General features: G+C 44.3%; 1 protein-coding gene across 1 annotated transcript in view; it reads right to left on the bottom strand.

The window, feature by feature from the left end:
* LOC139475778 (DENN domain-containing protein 3-like) overlaps window positions 1–19222 on the bottom strand; it is a 67455-nt gene that overhangs the window by 31508 nt on the left and 16725 nt on the right. The window contains exons 7-13 of the mRNA XM_071258988.1: window positions 17933–18136; window positions 9126–9266; window positions 7735–7910; window positions 6766–6876; window positions 4909–5005; window positions 3151–3296; window positions 865–1015 (exon numbers count right to left, since the gene is read on the bottom strand). Of these exons, the coding sequence (XP_071115089.1) occupies window positions 865–1015; window positions 3151–3296; window positions 4909–5005; window positions 6766–6876; window positions 7735–7910; window positions 9126–9266; window positions 17933–18136 (1026 nt within the window). The remainder of the gene's footprint in view (window positions 1–864; window positions 1016–3150; window positions 3297–4908; window positions 5006–6765; window positions 6877–7734; window positions 7911–9125; window positions 9267–17932; window positions 18137–19222) is intronic.

Here is a 19222-nt window from a genome sequence, read left to right as displayed (position 1 = left end):
TGATACCCAATGATTTTAAAATGCATGCGTAAAATACCCACAACACCAAAAGCTTATCTGGAGCTCTGTATGTTTGACAAACCTCGGAACATGATCAGTGTGAATCTGGGATTCAAACCTATGAGCCTAGTGTTCCCCTTAACACCTATCTGAAAAGTGGGACACAATTACATGTCCAACAAGTCTCTATCATGTGATTGCTAATAACTGTTGTTGAATTCCATGAGTGATATTAATGATACCATTTTGGTTACATACAAATGACTGCTTCGGCACTAGCTGAAATGGAGGTGTCAGACATGATTTGATTTAAGGTCTAAGTACGAATATAAGTGACATAGATAAATAAAACAACATATACCTACTTACTGTATACTGAATTACTCACTGAAACATGAACAAATCTTTACAAGTTGGCCAAAAATGACATTTAAAGTAACAATAACTGGATTGCAATTGTAAAGCTTAGACAAAAACTTAAAAGAGGTTTCAGGGAGAAGCTGAATACGTAATATTAATTGATTTATGGGAATAAGTGAATTTCAAGGGTATGTGAGGATCAAATATAAACATGGTCAAGAAAACATATAATTTGTTTGTTTGTTTGTTGTTTAACGCTGCGTTCAGCAATATTCCAGCTATATGATCGCGGTCTGTAAAAAGATCAAGTCTGGACCAGACAATCCAGTGATTGACAACATGGACATGGATCTACACAATTGGGATATGATGACATGCATCAACCAAGTCAGCGAGCCTGACCACCCAATCCCGTAAGTTGTCTCTTACGACAAGCATGGGAAAACATAAATATTTGTGTACATGATCCACATATGGTGTTGCACGTGACCTGCTATGTCTCACCTCCAGGGTCTTGGACAGGTAGACAATACTGGCTCGGAGGAAGGAGAGGGCATCACTTGTGAGCACCGGCAATCGGAAGGTCTGGTACTCCTTCTCAAGATCAGATGACTGGTAGATGGAGATGGACACTTGTTTACGCAGGAGCTTCTTTCTGTAAAGCAAGATCATTCAACTGCATTGAAGTCTTCCAGTTATATCATGGCTTGTCAGCTTGATGTGGAATGAAAACCAAAGTGTTTGTTTGTTTGTTTGTTTGTTGTTTGTTGTTTAACGCCGCACTCAGAAATATTCCAGCTATATGGTGGCAGTCTGTAAATAATAGTCTGGACCAGACAATCCAGTGATTGACATCATGAGCATCGATCCATGCAATTTGGATTCGACGACATGCATCAACCAACTAAGTGAGCCTTACCACCCGATCCTGTTAGTCGCTTCTTACAACAAGCATCGTCACCTTTCACGGCAAGCATGGGTTGCTGAAGACCGATTCTACCCCAGATCTTCACAGGTGAAAACAAAAGTGATGCAGGTTGCAGAAGCACTTCTGGTGTGGTGCTGACAAAGCAAGGCATATCTGTGGTGGACAACCGTACTGAATAATTTCTATATACAGACAAGTCCTGTTAAGCCAACATGGTTGGTTGCATATAATTATGTCTGATAAATGAAATTATTTCATTTAATTAGTCAGTCAAAGTTTGTGAAAAGGTCGTTCTGATGTGACCTGTAATGGGATGTCCTCAGTGGTAGCAAGAACTTGTATCTGGTTATAATGAGACTGAGGTAATCTAAGCATGTGATTAATCCTGTTTTGTTTATATTAAAGCATTAATTGTTTATTGTTAAGCAAGTTTATCTCTGCAGCCATTGTAAAATGCAACTACTAGCCGACTCGTCTCTCATCATAACATGGGGCTGTTTACTCACGTACCACAGAGTACGCTGATCACTGTGTCAGATTAATAAGGACTGATTAATGAGTGATTTCGGTAAATTGTTGCAAATTAGGTGTGTCGGAGTAGGAGTGCGAGAATGTCGTATTAACGGGTCTAAATACCACTTATTTAATCGGTTCCCAGTGTCGAATAAAGCCAAATGTTGGACTAACAAGTGTCTGATTAACGGGTAAGTGAGTGAGTTTGGTTTAACGCCGCTTTTAACAGTATTCCAGTTTTTCGCGGCATGTCAGCTTAATGTTGGAGGAAAGCCCGAAGTGATGCAGGTCTCAGACCTTTACCACTTCGGTGAAACCCACGAGCACAGGTATGGTGCTGACAAACCTGCAGACATAATCTGGGCGAACCAGGATTCGAACCCACAATCATAGGTTTCTGGCATGCCCAAGGGGCGCAACTCTGCACAGCGAATCGCGGCACCTTAGACGACTGGGCCACTCGTGCCCCCTCTGAATAAGGAGACTTGACTGTAGATGTCACCAACATAATAGCGATTTAATAGATCCCAAAACTAGAACAGTGATTGAGTGAGTGAGTTGGGTTTGACGCCGCATTTAACAGTATTCCAGTTATATCACGACATGTCAGCTTTATGTGGGAGGAAAGCCCGAACTTATGCAGGTCTTAGACATCTACCACTTAGGTGAAACCCACCAGCACGGGTATGGTGCTGACAAACCTAAAAACATAATCGGGGCGAACTGGGACTTGAACCCACAATCATAGGTTTCTCGCGTGCCAAAGGGACGCAACTCTGCACAGCAAATCGCGGCGCCTTAGACGACTGGGCAACCCGTGCCCCCCAAAACTAGAACAGACAGAATCTGATAACAATCTCATTAAAATCAGATCTTAGAGCTTACTACAGCTACAGAAAGATCTGAGGACATCCCATTACAGGTAACGTCAAAACAACCTCTTCATCTGACCAAACAGGCGTCGCTTACGAGATCATATAAGTGAATATTCAAGTTTGAGACGAGACTTTTCATATCACATGGGAAATACTGCCACACAATCTTGACCATCTATTAGATATTTTGAAATCGAGAATTTTCTCATTTTGAAAACTAATGATGTACAGCTTGAGAAAGCTGTCTCTGATAAGCTAATGTCAACTTCCTGTTAGTCATTGCATTGGTCGGTCAAAGTTTGCGAAAGGTTGTTCTGTAATTTGATGTCCTCAGAAGATCTATTATTTTAATGACCTTGCATCCATTGATGACTACATTATCTCCTGTTCAAAACATCCTCTAAACTAAATATCCTCAACTAAATATCCTCTCTCTTAGCTCAAGAAACTCACATGTGTTGTACGTCTTAATACCTTGTAGCCATATTTGTAGAGCTGTCTAAGAGGCCTCCAACCTTTTTAAAATGAGACCTTGTCTTCGCTTCATAATCTGACCAAAAATCCTGCTTCTCCTTAAGCCTTTCTGAGAGGAAGTTTTTGAACATGTCAGTTTGGAGAACCTGCAATTACGGAAAATAAGAAAGTTGTGTCACACTGCATATCATGTGCTTATAAGTAAAAAATTCCTTCTCATGCTTCCTGTATATCTTCAGAATGCTGGATGAGTGAGTGAGTTGGGTTTAACGCTGCTTTAAACAGTATTCCAGTCATATCACGGTGTGTCAGCTTAATGTGGGAGGAAAGCCAGAAATAATGCAGGTCTCAGACGTTTACCACTTCGGTGAAACCCACGAGCACGGGTATGTTGCTGACAAACCTAGAAACATAATTGGGGCGAACCGGGATTCGAACCAACAATCATAGGTTTCTGGCGTGCCTAAGGGGCGCAACTCTGCACAGCAAGTCACGGCGCCTTAGACGACTGGGCCACCCGTGCCCCCTCAGAATGCTGGAGAAGGACACTGATAAGTATACCAATAAACAACAACAAAAATGTGAGTATAAGCTATAGACGTACCTGTCAATGCACTGACCTTAAATACTAACAACCTCTACCCTACACTGATCCCAACTGGGGGCGCAGGTACCCCGCCCTTTTCAAAACATGCTGAACATTCACACATTCAGAATTTTTAAGGTGATTGGATGTTCTGGATATTTTCAACTAAACTAAACTAAATTACTTAACTAAACTTGCCAAATCAGAAAATGCACCCCTTCAGTTCCAAATACATGTACATGTAGTTATTTTCTATTTGTACTGGCCATGGGACGAGGTTCCGGCATATAACGGTAAGTGACTCATAGTGAGTGAGTGAGTTTGGTTTTACACCTCTTTTAGCAATATTCCAGCAATATCACGACGGGGGACACCAGAAATAGGCTTCACACATTGTACCCATGTCGGGATTCGACCCAGGTCTTCGGCGTGACGAGCAAACACTTTAACCACTAGGCTACCCGACCGCCCCAAATGACTCATAGACACACCTAAGTATCCCAAAGACCAAACGCATGGGCATTAGTGATTCTTCAAGGACATCTTATCTTTAAGGTCCATGAAAGGCAAAAAAGTTCAGTCATGTCAACTTTTAATTAAGATATGTTAATACTCAATATCAACTTGACTCAATATACTGTTGATACCTCATCATTTGTATGATGTATGTCACTGTTAGACAAAATACAATATGTCAAAATACATTTTAAACAACACAAACTGCTAATACAAATTTATTTGAGAAAGGGTGAGTGAGTTTGGTTCAACACCCCTTTTTACAGTATTCCAGTTATATCATGGCTTGTCAGCTTAATGTGGGAGGAAAGCCCGAAGTGATGCAGGTCTCAGACTTTTTTCACTTTTCACAAGGGTATGGTACTGACAAACCAAGAAACATAATCGAGTTGACCTGGGATTCGAACCCACAATCATAGGTTTCTGGGACACAACTCTGCACAGCGAATTGCGGCGCCTTAGTGGACTAGGCATCCGTATCCCCTTTGAGTAAGGGAGTGAGTGAAAATGGTTTGACACAACTTGTAACAATGTTTAAGAAATATTCCAGCAATATCATAGCAGGATAGCAGAAATGAGCTTCAACTAGGCTATCCCTCTGCCCAATGTGTGAGAATGTATAGATGGTATAGATAGTATAGTGGTTACTTTATTACCTTATCATAGAATGGCTTGTCTGCCTCAGCAACTGTTTCCTTGAAGGCTTCAACATTAAACTTGCACAGATCCAACTTGAGCTCAGGAATCACTCCCCTGAATAGAACAATGGTCAAGTATATTCTAATATTCTAATTTATTTATTTGTGAATATTACAAGAACAGTACAGTGGGAATTTAAGCAGACTAAAATCAATTATTATTTAAAGGTGGGAAACAATATCATATACTTATATTTGCAAGAATTATCAAACTTCGAACACCATTAGCTGTTAGTGGCTGTTTATTGAAGCGGTTGTGAAATAGAGTGATCTCCCTTAGTTGTTTACAGTCCAAGCTCCATGCCAGAGCTTGACACTTTCCTTAGGTGGTAGAGAGCACTGGTATAGAGAGGTCTGCTGTGAGGAATTGCTTACAGTACAGGTGTCAATTCACCACCTCATCCTAGACGCTTCACGAAATAACAGTTTCTAGAAGGTCGACTGCATAAGAGCAAGATAAATGCGACAGGCAAGGAAGTTAACTGACTATTAAGTCCAGTTTCCACTCTTGCCAAACCAGGCTGGAATAATGGAGTTATAATTGGCTGGACTAACGAGTCTATGCATAGTCCAATCAAAATTGTGTAAGGAAATCGAAATCAGGTTTGTCAACAGCTGTGCAGATTTCGGCCGATGGCCTGATTTGCAAAGCATGTGTAACGCCAGCTCGGCATCAACAGATATTTTCCAAATCATTTCATGTTTTTAATCAAGGTACTCACGTGATTTGATGCACATCACAGAGAAGAGACCCGTTTTATCCCAATATAGATTATTTATCAATCAGATCGTCTTCACTGGGCGCTGCCACTTTGTTTGAAGCAAATGCAAGTGATATGAGAGGTGGAGTCTGAATGGTCAATAGGAGGGACATAACTTGTAATAACCCCTGGTGACCCTACGGTTGAGCCCAGAAATTCCAGCCTAGTTCGGCAAGGGTTTGAAACCGGACTTTTACAGTCAGTTAACGGGAAGATGCCTGGATTCAAGAATGGAGCATGTACTTCATGAGTGCACTGACTTGCGTAATAAGGCCTGTTATTTACTGTTGCTGCGGCATATTTGTCCCACTGCGTTGCCTTTCATGACTGTAAGCCAAATCTTGTGTGTTTCAAAATAATTTGTTCGTTATTCGTGATCTTTTGTGGTTACTTATTTATTTTACAATCTAGTTCTGTATGACTCGGTTTCTGGATTACCTTCGCATAACAATTTGAGTTTCAACCCGTAACAATACCAGTACTCGGTATTACAGATAAATAAATTTAATGCTCTTGTCCTCACTATGACGTATAATCACAGCTCACAGAGATCTTTTAAAAAAAAAATACTTCTTGCACCATTTGAAGAGAAAATCATTAGTCCCATTTGTAGGTCTGTACATGATTGTGTATTGGCCCAAAAATTAGATTGCAATATACTACAAGCATCTGTATTGCGATACATATTGCTATATATCGGGTGCTATAGCGGTTGACAGTGATTGAGATTGATTGTAGATGCTGATCCTATTTTCAACATACTAAAGTAAATAGTACTCAACATGATCAACCGCCGCCATTTTGTTGTCATGGATACAGGGGAGATAACAACATGTGAAAAAAAAATCACTTCACATTTCTGCTGTTGTGTCACTAAGGTTTGAAAGGAAACATCATTTGTGAATGAATTTCAGTGCAGATTTTAGGCTAAAAAGTACAAATAATAACAAAACTTATATTTTTTCCCAACATATCGCAATACATAATATTTGAAAAGGGTATTGCAGCATACCAGTAATACCATGCTGACTTGGCACATTTATCTGTTTAATACCTGAAGAGGTTGACCATGAGTTCGAGGAAGGCCAGAGTTATCTCCCTGTTGAGCTGGTGCATCTTCCGGGATCTGTACTTCCTCTCCTCATTCAGGTTGTAGCTGAAGGGTCTGGTCAGAAACAAGGTCAAAGTTCCAGTTCAGACAAACACAGTAAGTTCTTGCAAATATATTTTATTTTTGTCAACATCAAGAATACTGCTTGGTCAAACCGATTAAACAATGGAAGACATGAGCTGCAGAAAATATCAATTCAGAATTAACTACAGTAAACTACAGTTATAACGAACTCAAAGGGACCAGTAATTTTAATTCGTTATAACCGCAGTTTGTTATAAGCAAATGTACGGAATATATACAGCAAAAACATATTTCGTTATAACCGTCAGTTCGTTATAAGCGTGTTCGTTATAACCATAGTTTACTTTACTGTAGTTTTAGAGGACACTGTGACAAAAGACAATGGATAATTTTGAGCATTTCACGACCATGTATTAATATACTGAAAAAAAAGGTTGGGGATCATTAATATTTTCGGGAATATATATATGAAATTGCGTCTCACTATAAACATATTTCCTTGAAAATATATTCATGGTCCTAACTATTTGTGTTCAGTATATTTCAAAGACAAAGTGTGTCAAAATTTCAACTATGGAAGCTCATTCTCATATTCATACTTTAATTCTAATGAAATTATCGATAATATCATCTATAGTATCTTGAGAATATCATAATGTTTCAAGCCATATTTTCATGGCAAAATATCTCCCAATTTTCTTATGATTGCCACAATGAAACATCCTCCAGAGCATAGAGACGTTTAACTGATTATAACTGGCCAACACTCCTCGATAACAATTAAATGCTATAGCACTCCCATTTGTCATGGAAAGTTGGCCCCAAGTAATCTAGTGTGCTGGGAAACCCAACATGACTCCACCAGGGCGGCATCCTGCTTTGACCTACCTCTGCACATCGTTGAGGTCTGTTTGGTAGCGAAGACCCTTGGCAAATTTCCTGAACAACTGTGCAGGCTCAACTGGAACATCAGGGATAGTCTTCTCAACACCTCCATTGTCTGAAGGTTCTGGGTTGATCTTTACTGTTCCCTCATCAATGTTGACAACCACTAGTCCCTCCACCTGCAAACATGGATGAAGCAATTGTTCTAAGTAGTTCTTTAATTATAAGGAGAAGCTGTTCACTTGACCCACTCCACCTTGGCTCTAAAATTACCCTGCTGCTAACCTCCAGATTATAGCTGTATCATCACCACCTCCATCAAGGTACCCACAAGATCCACCACGTCCAGGTGCCTGCTGTCACATCATTGTACCCACCTGATCCACCACGTCCAGGTGCTTGCTGTGACATCATCAAGGAACCCACCTGATCCACTACCTCCACCACCTGCAGGTGCCTGCTGTGACATCATCAAGGTACCCACCTGATCCACCATCTCCAGGTGCTTGCTGTGACATCAAGGTTCCCACCTGATCCACCACGTCCAGGTGCTTGCTGTGACATCAAGGTACCCACATGATCCACCACGTCCAGGTGCTTGCTGTGACATCAAGGTTCCCACATGATCCACCATCTCAAGGTGCTTGCTGTCACATGGATGTACCCTCCTGATCCACCATCTCAAGGTGCTTGCTGTGACATCAAGGTACTCACCTGATCCACCACGTCCAGGTGCTTGCTGTGACATCAAGGTACTCACCTGATCCACCACTTCCAGGTGCTTGCTGTGACATTATCAAGGTACTCACCTGATCCACCACCTCCAGGTGCTTGCTGTGACATCATCAGGGTACCCACCTGATCCACCACCTCCAGGTGCCTGCTGTGACATCAAGGTACTCACCTGATCCACCACCTGCAGGTGCCTGCTGTGACATTATCAAGGTACTCACCTGATCCACCACCTCCAGGTGCTTGCTGTGACATCATCAGGGTACCCACCTGATCCACCACCTCCAGGTGCCTGCTGTGACATCATCAAGGTACCCACCTGATCCACCACCTCCAGGTGCCTGCTGTGATATCATCAAGGTACCCACCTGATCCACCACCTGCAGGTGCCTGCTGTGACATTATCAAGGTACTCACCTGATCCACCACCTCCAGGTGCTTGCTGTGACATCATCAAGGTACCCACCTGATCCACCACCTCCAGGTGCCTGCTGTGATATCATCAAGGTACCCACCTGATCCACCACCTCCAGGTGCCTGCTGTGACATTATCAAGGTACTCACCTGATCCACCACCTCCAGGTGCTTGCTGTGACATCATCAAGGTACCCACCTGATCCACCGCCTCCAGGTGCCTGCTGTGACATCATCAAGGTACCCACCTGATCCACCACCTCCAGGTGCTTGCTGTTACATCCCATCATGAAGGTACCGGGGGCTTCCAGTAGCTCTAAGGAAGACACGGAAAGGATCGGGACGTATGTGAACCTCCAGGAGAACGGCAGGATAAAGTTGAGGAAGCTCTAAAGACACATTTATCACAAATACACTCAAAGGCAAACATAACTATCATCATATTTTCATAATGAGATTTTGAAGATACAAAGTGTTCAGGTGGGATGAAGATGGACTCAACAGACTTTTTTAAGACTTTTAATTGTTAATTACAAGAAAATACACATGAATGTTTTGTTTCGAGTAAAGATATCACTTATACTTATCCTGACTCATACTAGTTGCTTCTCTCATATCATTTCCTAAAGGTAGTAGAAACTTCCTGTACTGTATTCCCAGAGAACAGAAAAAACACTGGAAGCACGTGACCAGGGCCGGTAACTTGTCACTCTCTCATTTCCCTTACCTAACAGTTGAAACACACATCGGGGGATGAGGGGACGGTTGGGTGGGTGCTCTCTCGTATGTGTCAGGATAAGAATAAATGACATTTTTACTCCAAAAAATACATATTTTACCTTATCCTGACTCATACTAATCCCATGGAAAGGTGGTTGGTTCCACCAGTGTGCGTGGTTCAGATTGAGATCTGTTCATGAAACCCATGGGACAGGATAATCTTATTTCTTCTTACATCACAGTGGGGTACCACCTCCTCCTTGGTGAGTGAGTGAGTTGGGTTTAACGCCGCTTTTAACAGTATTCCAGTCATATCACGGTATGTCAGCTTAATGTGGGAGGAAAGCCCGAAGTGAAGCAGGTCTCAGACGTTTACCGATTCGATGAAACCCACGAGCACGGGTATGGTGCTGACAAACCTAGAACCATAATCGGTGCGAACCGGGATTCGAACCCACAATCACAGGTTCCTGACGTACCAAAGGGATGCAACTCTGCACAGCTAATCGCGGCGCATTAGACTGGGCCACCCGTGCCCCCTCCTCCTTGGTGAAAGAGAGGAACATATCTTATAGATTCCTTGGATTTTTGTACAAACGATTCTGACTTCAAGAGAAGGTCGTAACCTCAACACAATCGTTGTCACTCATGCTCTGAATTACATTATGGACATGGACTCTCGGTCATTGGTTATGTGGCAGTAACCTGACGTCACCAAGTCTGCATATAGTGGGTATCTTCTCGTAGGCACAGTCAGATGTTGTGCATGCAACTACTAACATTCCAAATGGGTGAATTCTGTGAATTCAACGTCCTGTGTGGAGAAATCTCGGAGGTAGTGATTCGCGAAGACCAATCCAATCTCAAGCAGCAACCTTCCATAATCGTCTGATCAGAGCAGTTCCAGTGAACCTCTAGGGTAGACGCTATAGCTCTGACCTCAAATTGGCTGGACGCTGATGACGGATCCAGACCTGCTGCCTTGTAGCTCTGAGAATGACTGCTCTCGTCCAGACTGAGATGGCTGACCTGGAGACTTCTGCTAGATAAAGGAATAAACAGTCTTCTTACTTTCTGTCTTCTGGAGCATGTCCTCTGCAGGGAAACACATAACGCTCTGACTGGGCATTATGACACACTTCTGTGTCCTCTGCTCCATGAATGGATCAGAGTGTAGGGACATGAAATTGTCTGTCTGGTTGTCCAGGTAGCCGATTCTGGGCAATAAAATCCCATCTCAGGCTGAGTTGAGCCCATGCATGTCTGCCACTGTCGAATCTTGTACGATGACATTAATCGCATGTATCTGACATCCTGGCTGCCGAGGCTTAGGCCATAGAAATAACATCTTCTGGGTCAGATGTTCAAAATCAGCTTGTTGTAGAGGATCATAAGCATCACATTCAGATCCCAAGCTGGAGCTCTTAATTTATTTTGTTGATCTTCAAGCCTGTATGATCTCAATAAGGCTATCAATTCGAACTTGGGTGAGCTCGATTTCATCACTCATGGTTAAAACAGGCAGGTAGGTGCCTAATGTTGAACCTCTGAGATTCCTTATGCTTCTTAGGTGACAAAGGAACTCTGCTACTCAAGGTGAAGTGGCTTTACTTGCTGTGAACAGGTCAAAACTCTTCCATTTATCATCATAAAGACTTCTCATGGATCTACAAAATGCTTGGGATACTGCCTTGGCTGCTCTGGTTGAGTATCCTCTTCTAGCATGTTTAGTGAGGTTGAATCTGATATGTTTCATACGTGAAGTGTGTAGAGGTCCGGTCTTGGAGGAACTTGTTTGTATGAAGATGAAGAAGAAGATTTGGGAGCTTTAAGGTTGGTTTCCCTGCTAGTGCGACGAGCTGTGGAAACTAAGTTCTTGTCGGGCAAAAAAACGCAACCAAAATCAGTAGTAGGTTCTTGGTGTGCCTGATCATTTGTAATATCAGGTGTCAGTGCTGATGGTAGGAACGCATATGCATGAAGTCCCTCCCATGATATTGCCAGTGCGTCGTTGACCCAAGCCTGAGGATTCAGTTCTGGTGAGACGAAAGTTGCAAAAAGATCCAACTTGTCGCCAGTTGGAATGTTTACGTGTGGAGCATCCATTCTGCTGGTGATGGTTTGGGTGGCCTGGACAGGGCGACTGCTAATACGTTTGACACTCCTGGGATGTATCTTGCCTTTATTCTTAGGTTGAGACTGTCTGTGAGATTGTACAGTTGAAATGTTAATCTCAAAAGGGCTTCAGATCTTGTTGTTCCTTGGTGATTTATGTAGAAGGCCGCAGTTGAATTGTCTGTTATTATCATCACGAACTTGTTTTTCAACTGAGGTGCCCAATGGGCTATAGCTCGGATTTCTGCCTTAAACTCGAGATGGTTGATGCGGAGCTTCTCTTCCGCTGACCATAGCCCTGATGCTACTTCTGAGTTGAGGTAAGCGCCTCATTCTTGTATAGAGGCGTCAAAGAACACATGTAATCTAGCTTGTTCAAAGAGTTGCTCCACTGGCGTTCAACTTGATTTCCCCCCAATGAAGATATTTCTTCAGTCGTTGCGGTAGTCAAAGTCTGAGATCTGACTGATCTATGAATGGTCTTAGGAATCCTTGAATGGGACAAGTTACTGTCAACGCTTGGACGGAGGTGAGTAGTCCTAATATCAAGTGCCACTGGTCAACTGAAGCCTCTTGATGACTAACTGCTGGAAGAAAGGTTTGAATCTTTATCCACTGATCTTCTGGTACTTGAATCAGATTCTGCTTCGTAAGAAATCTGATCACAAGGAACTAGAGGTGAAGTGAAATTGGGTGTAACGTTGCGTCCAAGATTATTCCACTTATATAGCGACATGCATGTACGTGTGCGTGTTTGTGTGGCTGCTTGTACTAGTCTGGACTGATGCCGGTTTATAGTGCTAGCTCACTGAGATACAATGCTGCAGTTTTAACATGAAAACCCCACTCATACACAGTATACTGACTCCGAGCCGACCAGTCCTTGTTTTAGCCCCTTAATGCCAAGCGCCAGACAGGGTAACAACAGGTACCATCTTTTAACGTACTGGGATGGTTGAAGGTCTGACTTCTGATAAGTGTTTAACCAAACTAGTTGGTTAATAATTTCAGGTTGTAGTTCAGAAACAACATCTTCTCTCTGTAATGGAGTTTTGAGGAATGCAGTCCGAACATATGGGGTGAGGGTCTCGATCTGACCCGCACGGTATTTACAGTACATGATTTCATAGTGAAAAAAGATGTAACATGAAAGTCCAAAACATGAGAAATTTACACCAAAAAACAAAAAAAAATTGTAGAATTTTCCTATTCAGAATATTCTATAAGTAATACGTTACCACTGTTATACCGAGGCTGTTGTCTCCCACAACTGCTGCTATAGCGAAATCTACCACAGAGATCTCAATTACCTCATGCAGCACGTGCGTAGCCACCTAGCTGCCATGTGACACCCTTCACTCTTGTCTCCTGCGAGAGCAAGTGCTCGGGGGACGGACGGGCGGGCAGCAGCCCAGTGGTAACGTATTACTTATAGAATATTCCGAATAGGAAAATTCTACAAATTACATTAAGTAATACGTTACCACTGAGGCTGACTACCACAGTAGGCAGTGGGGAGCACCTACAACCCGAATCCTGACTGCTAGCGTTCCTTCCGACCAGCGGAAGTAAACACCAAGGCGGAAGCACTCGATGAGCATGCACCTAGCTAGGCGTTACCGTATAGGAATACCAAAGCACTGTCATGCGCATACCGTAAGGCTCAATCGTCATTGCCAAAACGATTGGTGACTCCAAACGGCCCCACTGGATAGGTATTTCATCGCCGCAGCGGATGAGAACACTGTATCCGCGTGAGCTAAATCTTAGATCAGGTTAAACAGTCGAAAGAGGGAAATTAATTTCATTCAGACTGTATATCCCCGAGCAAGCCTACTAAATGTATGCATTAGGCGCGTGACCTAATTCCAGTATTCGTAAGCATGTATCACAAGGTTGGAATACACGACAGACAATTAAATGCATAATTGTCAAAATACAAATAAGGACAAAACACACAAAAAGCAGCCTCACCTGTGGTGTGAGTGCGCTGGTTTGCAGGACCCCCACTCCTGTACCCACGGCGTGGGAACATTGGAGACGACCCAGATTGACCACCGTGCAAGGACTGACGACTGCGGAGTTTGGAATTGCACCGGACACACCCCCTAGATGACTGCTTGTGCCGCGATCAGCGGCCCAAGACGGTGCACCCCATCCACGTCTTCATCAGAAACCTTTCTGAGGTAATGATTGGCAAAAACCGAGTCAGAACGCCAGTAACAACCTCGTAATATTCTGTGAACAGAGATATTCGAGTGTAGGGCAAATGTTGCCGCTAGCACCCTGATCTCGTGCGGGTTTGACCCCGCTACCGGTAACCCCGGAGACCGGTACGCCAGATTGATGACAGAACGAAGCCACAACGCAATCGAGTTGCGAGTTATGTCAACCGTGCGATTAGGGTTACACGATATGAACAGACGGTCACGCCCTTGTCTACGTTCATTCGAAGCCTTATGATAATTACTTAAGGGCCCTAACCAGACACAGCGCTCTGTCCTCAGTATCAGCAGGATGTAAGATTTCTTTGAGTGATCTTACAGTGAATTCTCTCTCCGTTTGCCCGATTCTCTGATTCTTGGCGACGAAGCCCATGAGCAGGCCCAGGCGGACCACTCCTTCGTCACCCCTATCGAATCGTACCTTGGCGACGAGTGCATGAATTTCGGATACACGTGCCGCCGTGGCAAAGGAGAGGAGAAATGCTGTTTTCCAAGTCACATGCCGGAACGAAGCACATTGCAAGGGTTCATACAGAGCTTCCATAAGTGATTGCAACACTAGGGAAAGATCCCAGGCCGGTGCCCGAAGGCGGCCCTTCTTAAGATCGTGCTGTTTGAAACCCTTGATAATACCCCGTATCACCGGCTCTTTGGAGAGACTGGTACCCATAGCAACGTCCCGTACCATAGCAACGGACGAGACATAGTTGGCAATGGAACCCCCGGAGAGTTTCCGTGTCTCTCGCAAGTGAGACATGAAACGAGCAATATCCTGCACAGATACCTTATCTGGCGAATGAATGTGATGTTTACAACACCACTTCGTGAAAATAACCCAACGTGCATTATACACCTTCTGGGTAGAATCACGATGCATACTAACGTATGCCCGAGACGCCCGGCGAGAAAAACCTTTACTCCTCAGACGCTCGGTGACAACATCCACGCGTGCAGATTGAACTGCCCTGCGTTTGGATGAAGCTGACGGGTGTGAGGGTGGATCAAGAGATCCTGTCTCACAGGCAGTGGAAGTGGCGACTTCGTGACCTGGGTCAGCAAGTCGGAGTACCACGATCTGTTCGGCCACATGGGCGCAATCAGTAACATTCGACAGCGAACTCCTCGGAACCGGCTTAGAATGTGTGGTATCAACGCTGTCGGCGGGTAAGCATAAGCGTCCAAGCCCGTCCAGTCTAACGCGAGAGCATCGTGATCGATGGCCCTCGGGTCCGGGACTGGTGATACAAACAACGGGAGTTGATTGTTGAACCGCGTTGCAAACAGGTCGACTATCGGATGACCCAAACGTTTGCACAGCCACTGAAACACCAGTGGGTTCAGCATCTACTATGTGGGACCCGGATCCCGAGGTCTCGATAGAGCATCGGCCAGTACGTTCCGCACACCTGGGATGTGATGGGCGCGTATCTAGCAAGGGACACTGTCCACCAGAGCGTAAAACTCGAACGTGAGATCGAGTAGCGAGTGACTGTGGGTTCCCCCCAGTTTGTTCACATAGGACACTACCGTCGTGTTGTCGGTCGCCAGCATGAGCCGGGCGTCGACGAGACGATGCTTCCAGTGATTGACTGCGTTGATCACTGCCTTGAACTCGAGACAAACGATGTGAAGACCTAGTTCGTCTACGCACCACAGCCCCGAGCTCACCTCCCCCTCTAGATGGGCGCCCCAGCCCAGTAGAGAGGCGTCTGTATACAGGTTCAACGTGGCCCGGTAGGGCCGCATAGAGACTCCTGATAAGACATTGTAAGGGACCGTCCACCACTCCAGATGCAGTCGGAGTCGATCCGGGAGGGCGACGGTCGCACTGTTCACCACCGTTGCTAACAACTGGATTAAAAAAAGTTGCAGCGGGCGGAGTTGGAGACGACCCCATTCGGTCCAGTCCTGGGCTGATATGGGGCACAGACCCCCAAACACTCCACATGGGCTTCTGCGGAAGGACCAGCCTCGGGAAAGGCAAGGTCATGTACCGGGAAAGACCCTTTTCTCCACGACAGTGGAAGTAACGGGAGACCCCGACCGAAGGCCTTCTCCAAAGAAGGCTTAATCCCGCGCAGAAAGGTTGATGCCGGGAAAGCCTTGTCGGACGTCTCGTCGTACACCTCGGAGGAACCCACGGAACCGTGGATTCCCCACAGTATCGGCAGGGGCTTTGGCATGTCCTCGAAGAGGTCATAAACCATGGCCATGCGGTCCTTAACCGATAGCAGAAGCAACGGTTCGGGGGAAGGACCGGTAACCACGGCAGCCGCCGCCGTACCGGTCGATCCCGCGTCCGAACCCGAGGCCACCGAAGAGGCCGAGGACGGAACAGCCAGCGGCCTATCTTGCGATAAGGCCGCCAGCTTGGAGTCCACAAGTTTCGACAACAATGCGGCGACGGAATCCCCAGACAGCCCGAGGGGACGTACAGTCGGTAACGCTGGCCCCAGACCTTCGCACAGGGTGCACCGGGTGTCCCCGCAAGGAACCCTGCACCGGGGGTAACAATCGTGGGGATCCCGGGACGACAAAAAATTTTCTGCACACCGCTTAACTCCGAGGAGCAGGGGTAGAGGGGGTGGAGACTGGGGACAATTCCATGTCAGACATTGTTTGCATTCTATAAACAAAGAACAAAACAACGCACGCACCACAATGATTCACAAAAGAGCATTTTCACAAGAAAATAAACGAGCAATGTGAACATATAACATACACATATAACTTTTATATAAAGAAATAAGTGATGTTAACCCCCAAAACATACAAGAACAGGGGAAACGTAAAACACAACGTGCATACGCGAACCCCGCAAGTATATAGAAAAAAGGGCGGGAAAATTATAACCAAGCGTAGCTACCGCAACGCCCCATAAAAGCACAGTTTATTAGAGAATAAACTATAATAAATATCACCAAATATTCAAGGAACGCTTCAGCAGGAGGGATACACGTCTTGCTAAGCAGACGAAGGAGACAAGAGTGAAGGGTGTCACATGGCAGCTAGGTGGCTACGCACGTGCTGCATGAGGTAATTGATATCTCTGTGGTAGATTTCGCTATAGCAGCAGTTGTGGGAGACAACAGCCTCGGTATAACAGTGGTAACGTATTACTTAATGTAATTAGTTAGATATGATACAGAAGGCTAGAAGAATGTAATCCGAGCAAAACAATTATGTAAAAGTAATAATTTTGACAGGATGGCACTGATTACGGATCACAGGAAACCTTTCTACTACTCAGGTGGCACGAAAATGAGAGTGATCGGTTCTGGTCATGTGCGTCCAGTGCACCTGCGTGGCACAGGGATGTGTTCGAGTGAGTTGTTTTTCTGTCTCCGGAAACACAGTACATGAAGTTTCCACTACCTTCCAGAAATGAGATGAGATAAGCAATCAGTATTTGTCAGCATATCGTAAAATGATCGAATTCAATATCAACTACGCAATTACTGTTTTTCACTCAAGTTATAGTGAATGGGAGAGATGTGCACCAGGTCGATAAGAAAGGTGTGACCGATCCTCACCTCAGTCTGCACTAAAAGCATCCAACTCATGCCAGAACAAGGGCATTGACATGCTGTGATTTGGGGGGATATTCTTTTTGTCAGAAGACTAAGCACACAATTACTTATAAATATAAAAAAAGAAAAATAGAAATATGCAGCAGGCAGATAGGAAAGGGTGTGACCGATCCTCACCTCAGTCTGCATTAAAAGCATGTAATTCCCAGAACAAGGGAATTGACATGCTGTGATGTAAATGATATATCTATCATAGTAGCATCAAGACACCACACACAACAGAAGATACTGAACAAAAAGGTCAGGGATCACAAATATTTTGGGGAGATATTGATTCTCTTTAGTGATGGCTGAGCACACAATTTCATAAAAATGCCCTGAAAAATATTCATGATCTCCAACTGTTTACAGTATACGTACAGTAGTGTGAATGAAGGCACAAGTTGTGCTGTAGACTTAGCTTACCTCCATGATGACTGCCAGGAGGCCATATCTGGAGGACACGAACACAACCCGCTCCTCAGTGAGGATGCTGGTGAAGATCTTGAAGATGTTGTCTATGGAGAAGGCAAGGAAGACGAGGTACAGGGGGATGTCGATGACTGGCATATCAGCCCAGTCAGAGGGGTACAGGATCATCTGCATCTGGAAGACCGGGAGCGTCAGGATCTGCAACATGGGTGGTCTCATTATGTTCACTTCTACAGAAGAACAAGAGGTGAGCTGAGGTGAAATGGGGTTTAACGTCGCATCCAAAATTATTGCACTTATATAGCGACATGCATGTACGTGTGTGTGTTTGTGTGGCTGCTTGTACTAGTCCGGACTGATGCCGATTTATAGTGCTAGCTCACTGAGATACCATGCCGCAGTTTAACATGAATACCCCACGCAGACACAGTATACTGACTCCGAGCCGACAAGTCCTTGGTTTAGACCCTTAATGCCGAGCGCCAGACAGGGTAACAACAAGTACCATCTTTTAACGTTTTTCGGTATGATTTAATAATCAAGAACAGGTTGGTATGATTCTAAAAGACAAAACAATACTTCTAATGTCAGGGTCTGTATGGTGTTCATGGTGAAGTGAGATCAAAAAGACTGTTGGTTAACTATGCTAAGTCTAGAAGAAGAGGATTTAGATTCTTTCTAACTCACTCACTCACTCACTTACTTACTCACATATATTAGTGGAAGAAGAGTTATTTGAAAGTCAATGTAATCTCAATTAAATCAGATCTTTGCTCTTGCTACCACTAAACAAAGATCTGAGGAAAGTCACTTCGGGTCACGTGAGAATGACCTTTCGCAAACTTTGATCTGACCTATATGAAAAAACCAACAAGAAGTTGACGCTAGCCAAACAGAAAGAAGGTTTCTTGAGCAATTTGGCAATAGTTTCAAACTGCTGACTTCCATTCCAGACTTCACATAGAAAAATATTAATACTAATTTCTCTATCCAAAATTTGAGAACTGAACAAAAGAACATTCTAATAGATGGCCTAGATTGTGTGGCAGTAGTCTCATGGACTAAGCAGAGCCTCTTATGTTCATTGAGGTGCGAGATAGATGACGATTTTGATGGAATCAGTTGCACAACCCGGAACTGTTGTATGGAAAATACATACTAACCTCTTCAAGGATGCATAACACATTCCAAATGTCACTTTCCTGATCTGGTAAGCAACACTCTGGTTGGTTGGATGGAAGGTCGTTCTGACGTGACCCTAACTGGATGTCCTCAGATCTTTGT

Source organism: Haliotis cracherodii, unplaced genomic scaffold, assembly GCF_022045235.1.
Source record: "Haliotis cracherodii isolate W230 unplaced genomic scaffold, xgHalCrac1.p SCAF_1, whole genome shotgun sequence".
Classification (NCBI taxonomy): Eukaryota; Metazoa; Mollusca; class Gastropoda; order Lepetellida; family Haliotidae; genus Haliotis; species Haliotis cracherodii.
Note: the sequence above shows the minus strand (reverse complement) of the source record. Positions and strands in the feature narration are given on the sequence as shown.